The 7500-nt window shown below is 46.5% G+C and overlaps 1 protein-coding gene across 1 annotated transcript in view; it reads right to left on the bottom strand.

Annotated features, from left to right (window-relative positions):
* Positions 1 to 6576: 6576 nt before the first annotated feature.
* The window catches only part of LOC135819602 (uncharacterized), a 17396-nt gene continuing 16472 nt past the window's right edge, over positions 6577 to 7500 (bottom strand). The window contains exon 11 of the mRNA XM_065332838.1: positions 6577 to 6948. Coding sequence (XP_065188910.1) covers positions 6787 to 6948 — 162 coding nt within the window. The 3' untranslated portion in view covers positions 6577 to 6786. The remainder of the gene's footprint in view (positions 6949 to 7500) is intronic.

Below are 7500 nucleotides of genomic sequence, written 5' to 3'. Positions count from 1 at the left end.
ATTTGATCGCGGCTGAAGGCGGTATGCTAGTGCTGTCAATTTAAATTTGGGGATTAGCTGGGATCGCCTTGGACTTTGGGCGGAATATGATGAACTGTGTCTTTTCCGCGTTGTGGCTGTGGTCCCGGAGAAGTTGCGGATTGACAGAACGTCTCTGGCCAAGTCTACAGTGAGCTTCTGTGGATCTCTTCCGGATTTGTAGACAGAAACATCGTCAGCAAACTGACGGACCTTGGTACTAGCACCATACTCTGGCAGTTTGCGGACAGCAAGATTGAACAAGACGGGTCCAAGGATAGATCCTTGAGCCAGTTGAGGTACACCTCTGGAGGCGGAATAACAGGCACCTCTGCTAGACTTGGTGACAACTCTCTGCAGCCGGTCAGTAAGGTATGATGCGAACCAACGCAGTGCAACCCCTCCCACACCAACCTCAAACAGTTCTTGGAGGAGCAAACTGTGGTTGACAGTGTCGAAGGCTTTGGACATGTCGAGGAAAGCCGCAGCCACATACTCGTTCTGGTCTGGACTTTGACAATCATTTGCCACCAGAGCGAGAAGATCGCCGCAGGAGTGGTTTTTGCGGTACGCAAACTGATACGTGGGATCGGGATGGGAAAACTGTAGTATTAAAGAGGGGAGGAAGAAAAAGAAGAGAAAAGCAGGAGAAAAATTATAGCGTCAAGGTCAAGTCATTGGCCAGCAGCAACTAGCAAGAGTACAATAACCCCCTGTACGTACTCTTGGTCATCCTAATAGTAGTAGTAGTAGTATTAATAATAATAATCTTTATTTCAGGATTACCCAAAGGCTAACGCCTATCGGGGGGATCTCCTATTTGTGTATGTACTAGTAACATAGTTAAAGGGGAAGTTAAGGCAAAAATTAAAATTTCACCAGTTGTAGTCTTCGGGGTGCTGAGTCGAATGGTCTTGGTCCGAGGAAGCTGAGACGCTCCCTTCCTACTTGAATCCCAATCGAACTCGCGCACTTCCACCGAAACTGGGTGACTGCGCCCTACTAGATGGGGATTTGTATGCAAAATGTCACTAAAAGCGCCATTTCATTCTTATAAAAGCATGGATGACCGCGATTGGCCCATATGTTGTAGTCTTTTGGACGCTGAGTCGATTGGTTTTGGTCCGAAAAGGCTGCGATGCAGCGTTCCTCCTTTATTCCCAATCGAACATGGTTGAACAAGCGGTCACGTGCTCCTGCGTACACCAGTCACCTGGTCACCGCGCCTGCAGGGTACAGCTTACTAGCCTGTTTGACCTTTTTTGGGTGCAGTCCTGTCACTCGAGTTGAACCTTGGTGTGAAAGTTGTCGCCTGCTGGGCGATATGGGCCAGTGCTGGCGTGGTGAGTCTGGTGACCAGGTGATTTGGGCACCCAGGATCACGTGACCGCTTGTTCAACCATGTTCGATTGGGAATAAAGGAGGAACGCTGCATCGCAGCCTTTTCGGACCAAAACCAGTCGACTCAGCGTCCAAAAGAGTACAACATATGGGCCAATCGCGGTCATCCGTGCTTTTATAAGAACGAAATGGCGATTTTAGTGACATTTTGCATACAAATCCCCATCTAGTGGGGCGCAGTCACCCAGTTTCGGTGGAAGTGCGCGAGTTCGATTGGGATTCAAGTAGGAAGGGAGCGTCTCAGCTTCCTCGGACCAAGACCATTCGACTCAACACCCCGAAGACTACAACTGGTGAAATTTTAATTTTTGCCTTAACTTCCCCTTTAAGGATGCGAGAGAAAGTGCGCAAAGTGAGTGTGAAATGTTGGTTTGAAAAAGGAATAATAAGAAACACAAAGAAAGAAAGTATTATAAGACAGAAAAGAAAAGAACAAGCATGTAAATCAATGATTGCACACCAAAGGTGTACCAGTGCAGTCGAACTGATACTTAGCAATGTGAATACGTAAATGACGCTTGAATTCAGATAGGGAATCTAAAGTTGTCAATCGGGGTGGAAGACAATTCCAAAGAGAACCAGTTTTCTGTAGGAAAAGGGATGAAAAAATACGACCATGTGAGTTAAAAACGAGCTTTTTGGGCCTACAGGCACTACGTGATATGGTTATCGCAAAGCGAGAGAGATATTCTGGGTGGAAATTGATGTACTTAAGGTGGCAGACTACCCAAAAATTCGCTGAAAAATCGAATTTGTAAATTCATATTGAGTGCTACGTCAGTTGAAAGAGCATGAATAGCTGCAAATTCTCTGAAAATTGTGTCCCTATCTGACCAGCCGTTCAAGAGTTATGGCCGAAAATGTGCCCTTGCAAGGAAAGATTTTTTTGTTGCATGCTGTCATTTGTTGGCAGCACTGTATTTGAATGTGAGCAGACCGTGCGCAACTTGTCGTATTATGGAAACACGCGAAAGTGTGCAGAATTTTGCCCCAAGTCCAAAAAAGTCCAAAAAATCACGTTAAAAAAACACGTATTGGGCTGCACGGCGGCGGGCGAAGCCCGCCGCCGTGCAGCAGGACTTTTGCCAGCACCCTCGTGACGTTGCAGATATGTGGCTTGATTATTGTAGTTGACGTTGATTTAGTGACTTTGGCAAGTAACTTAGTTTGAGTCGTGTCAAGAAGTCAGGTAGGATTCAGTACTAGGCAGTAGTGAAACGTGAGTGGCAGTCTTTGCCGGTTTCTGAGGGCATCCTGGATTTGGTGTGCAGCGCTGTGGAAATGGCTTGCTGTGGAGGTCCCAGCACTGGATGTTGTATCAAAGGTACGACCTCGTAGCACACCCTAAACCTAAAAAATTCAAAAATTGACTTGGGTCTGTGGGAGTCCGCGAGAGAACGCCCACTCGTTCCGTTGTGACAGATTCCAGGGCCACGTTGAGGGGCCCTACCCCACCACCCATGGCTGCTTCTGGACTTGTTTTAGGTTTGGGTCCCGCGCACGGACAGAATGGGCACGAAAATGTGAAAAAATGTAAATGCATTTGTTTGGCTCCTGGGTGGCTCGCACACCGTGGCACTATGCCGGAAATTTGAGTTTTTCCGGCCTGGAAAGCCTGTCAGTGAGGCGCAAGAACTTGTAAATCATGTCCTGAGGGCCAGCATAGTGGCAGGAGTGTGTGGTCAAAATTTCACTCAAATCCACTGAGAAACACCAAAGTTACGGTCAATTGAATGCCATATGAAATTTATGGGTAGGCTGCCCCCTTAAATAAAACAACAAGAGAAATAAAGATACGGCGAAATTGCAGAGATTCTAAGTGACACAATCTATTCAAATTGGATTTTGATTCATAGACATCAAAGGTTATTTTTGCAGACTTCAGGAGTCGCCGGCAAACCTTAGCCTGGAGTACATCAAGGGACTCTAACTGAGCGGATGTGATCCTAAATGACCAGACAGGAATGGCATATTCAATTGCCGGACGCACATAAGACTTATACAAGAGGAGAATATGGGACGATGGTAAATGTCTGCCCATGAAACACAACAGGTTGACTCGTTGCTGAAACTTCCTGAAGATGGTGTGGAAGTGGTCATGGAACTTCAAACCATCACTGAGCTGTACGCCGAGATGCTTAGCAGAACGTCCAAAGGCAATAGGAACGCCGTCCATTAAAACAGAGGAGGAGTCAGGAATGTCATGATTCGAAAAGATGAAAGTTTTTTTCTGGAGAAAATTTCCCATGGATATTCTGAGCCCATTTCTGGCAGCTGGCCAGATCCTGCTGGAGGTGGGACATGTTCTCATCTAAGGAGAGGGATACATTATGAGCATTTAGAAGAGTGACATCATCAGCAAAGAGAAAGGGTGAGGTGTGCTTTACTATTGTCAGGAAGGGAATTGATATACAAAAGAAAAAGGGGAGGGGCAAGGTACGAACCCTGGGGAACACCACAATTTAGCATATACAGTCAAATCTGCCGTTAGCGACCTCTGCTGTAGGCGACCATCTACCGTTAGCGACCGATTTTCCGTGCACCGACGGTTTCACATACAAACTGATCTGTCCAGAGCGACCATCTGCTGTGCGCGACCAGCGACCGCGATTTCATGCACGGTGGCTGCATTCAAATCTGCTGTAAGCGACCGCGACCCAGGTTCAGTAAGGTGCGAAACTGTACTTGCCAGTGCGCTGTCAACTGCAAAGTGTGAAAATGCGCTGTCTTGCAAGTGCGATCGACTGGCGCCTGGCCTGTACGAGTACTGAGGCTGTGCTGTAGCTCTCAAGTCCAGGCAGTGTCGATCTACTGCCGTGTTGCATACGCGTACTATACGGGTATGGTCGTCGTGGAATATCCAATAAAAATGATATTAAAAATCACATTATCCTCGTCGATTTGAGTACAATCATGGAAGCATATACCTGGTATGCCGGATTTACCATACATCTGCCGTAAGAGACCATCTGCCGTAAGCGACCGCTTTTTCTTGCACCAAGGGGCGGTCGCTTACAACAGATTTGACTGTATTGAGAAGAGTGAGTTCCATCCAGCTTCACATTTAGACTACGGTCATCCTGGCCACGAGTACTTATGTACGAGCATTTGTGTGCGGGCCAGCTGAACGCAGAAGAAACAGTGATTGAAGGAGGGGGCTAGCAATTCATGACAAGCAGCGATAGACCAAAACGTATAGTTTCAAATTAACTCTTTGCTCAAACGAATACAGATGACACCGTTGTAGAACTAATGCAGTTGGGGTCATTCTATCTAAACCAAATGCCTTCTTCATCGCAATATGGCTGACCGCTACAAGCCAGCCTGCCTGTTACATATACTTCATTTCTCTGGTTGTTTATTTAAGTACATCAATTTCCACCCAGACTATCTCTCTCGCTTTGCGATTACCATCTCACGTAGTGCCCGTAGGCCCAAAAAGCTCATTTTTAACTCACATGGCCGCATTTTCTCATGTCCCTTCCTACAGAAACTGGTGCACTTTGGAATTATCTCCCACCCCGATTGACAAGTTTAGATTCCCTAACAGAATAAACAAACAAACAAACGACCACCATCACCAGTACCAACAGCAACACCAATAGCAGCAGAAGCAGCAACAGTAGCAGCAGCAGCACCACCACCATCACCACCACCAAGTCAATCCCGCCACGGACTGGGATATTTACAATTTGGATATTGACTGTCCAAAACCAATCATCCCATCTGACTGTCACTGGACCAATCTGACCAGCAAACACACCTTCACACAACTGGAAATGTCCAATGGAAAGAGACCTCTATTACCTCTGGTAATGACTTGTCGACAACCATTTTACGCCATGGCTGAAGGACTGCCGGAATGCGTTTATGATTGCCTACCGTCTCTAGCCGTTGTCACGGGCAGAGCGTTCTTCATCAATTCACCTTCTCATTTCCCGGTCACGTGGAGGCATACTCAACAAAGAGTCACTGCTGCCTGGTGAAACAGGAATAATGGATTGGCATTGTGAATTAATGACTGTGAACCACTTATGAAGCGCTTTGCTCTTGCAAAAAGTAAATTAATTTCACGGTTCGCGTGAGACTCGGCTGGAAGCCGGGTTTTCCGCATCCGTAGGAACGCCACCACCCTTCAAGGATCAAGGCGCAGATGCAGCTCCTAAAGCGGTGGGAGGTGAGTAGATCAGCTCACCAGCAAGTGGTGAAAGACCGAAAATCCCATTCACTGCATCGTTGTTTTCCTCGTGCCAGGCCACGAGTTCTCAGTTAACTGTGGGTCGCAGCACGGCTAGAAAAAATTCTTCCGCTTCCAAGCAGGACTTGAACCTGGCACCCTCTGTTTCTCAATCATGGTCTTAAACCATCCCACTATGCCTGCCTGTAAAAAGTAAGGGCGAGGAGATATTGCCTGCAGCCTACAGGTATGTAGCATCACCGATACCTGCTATCAATAGCCCCTTTATTGAACCTCGATTTAACTGTGATATCGTATAGGAACAACATGTACCAGTGAACAAATCCCTACCAGAAATCCTCCGAGTAGGGAACAACTTGGGTGTTGATTGCGCCATCCGCTTTGTCAAAATGATAATAATATTAATTTGATTATGTAAAACGAGAGGCATGGTCTGGAAGAGTTTGGAAAAATGAAATGAACATGAACTGTTGTTTCGCTCTGTGTTTCGGCGTCTTAATTTAAGCCAGGCACGGTCAGTGCGGTTAACAAGTACTTTTCGGAGAACCATGTCAGCCTGGATAGTGCTGTTTGCTTTTATGTGCGCACGGGTGCGTTTGCTTCAGACTGATGGGCAAAGTTTCAGCCAAATATTAATTAACATGAGTAACTTTGTGTCTTGGGCTTTGGCTGTGGAGAAGGGGCTTCCACGAGCTGGAGGTGCGGCGGCAGTATAGTTTTCTCTGTCCTCCGGATTTTGAGCACTTTGCCCTCAGGAGGAGTAATAGACACATGTCAGTCTCGTACGTGCATACGCGTGTGTGTGTGTGGGGGGGGGGGGGATGCATCACCATTAAATCTTCTCAGCTCCCAACCAACAGGTACGGATATTCTTCTCTTAGCACATCTAGCAGGTCTTGGTTTTCTCACAGCAACCTAATGAATTGTGCATCATCCTCTACCAAACGAAGAACACCATACACATTATGCACCATCCTTTTATCTGACTGAAGCCAGGGAAACAAATCCAATAAGAAGAAAATTGTAGTGACAAAAAAGTTTTAAAGGCAATATCAAAGAATAGAGAATTTAGGGAATGTGTGAGAGATCTTGAAAAACACATCCAAAGTACTTTTTAAAAAAAATTGGGAATCTTTTTGTGCTATCAATGTGTCTGAGCACAGAGTTGATTAGTGGGAAATTGCCTTCCTCTTCAATTTCGCCTCCTCCTGCAGCCTCTTGATGGCCTCGTGGTTGGGGCGCAGGACAAACAGGCCTCGCTCGATGCTGTTGACAATGACGTTGCCGCTCTCGAAGAACGGATAGCTGCTCCACGAGCCGTGGAAAGAAACCTGGACGGAGACAAATTGCACACAGTGCAGCGAAAGTCCATGCAATCATTATCGGTGACCGCTACCTGATCAAGCACAGACGGGTGCTCAGTTTGCAGGTGAGGACTCTGCTACCAAAAGGCGGGAATCGATCACGTCGGTGACCTAAATTAATTGTTCACAGTACTTGCAATAGAAAACTTAACAGAATATGGCACGTAGTCTTTCAATACGGGAGTGCATAATTGATTCCTTAAACGGTGAGCACCCAAAAACCAGGGTGGAATGGCATGGTTGTGGGAGAGAGAGAGAGAGAGGGGGGGGGGGGGGGGGTGTTTCTCTGGCTCACACAGTGCTGGTTTTGATAATTATAAACGGGATATTCTCGATACGCGCACATGATTAGTACTGCTATGGATTCAGAGTAGGAATTTATGCGTACCGTAATCTCGCGCACTTATAAGGCCATGTTCTTATTTTCGAATACAAGAGCACTGTCGCTTATAAGAACATGCACTTATAAGTGAATGAAAAGCACAAAACGAAACGAGGATCATCATGGTTACATTGTAC

This window comes from Sycon ciliatum, chromosome 6 (assembly GCF_964019385.1).
Source record: "Sycon ciliatum chromosome 6, ocSycCili1.1, whole genome shotgun sequence".
Lineage (NCBI taxonomy): Eukaryota > Metazoa > Porifera > Calcarea > Leucosolenida > Sycettidae > Sycon > Sycon ciliatum.
The sequence above is the reverse complement of the archived record's forward strand: the minus strand, read 5'-3'. Positions and strand labels throughout refer to the sequence as shown.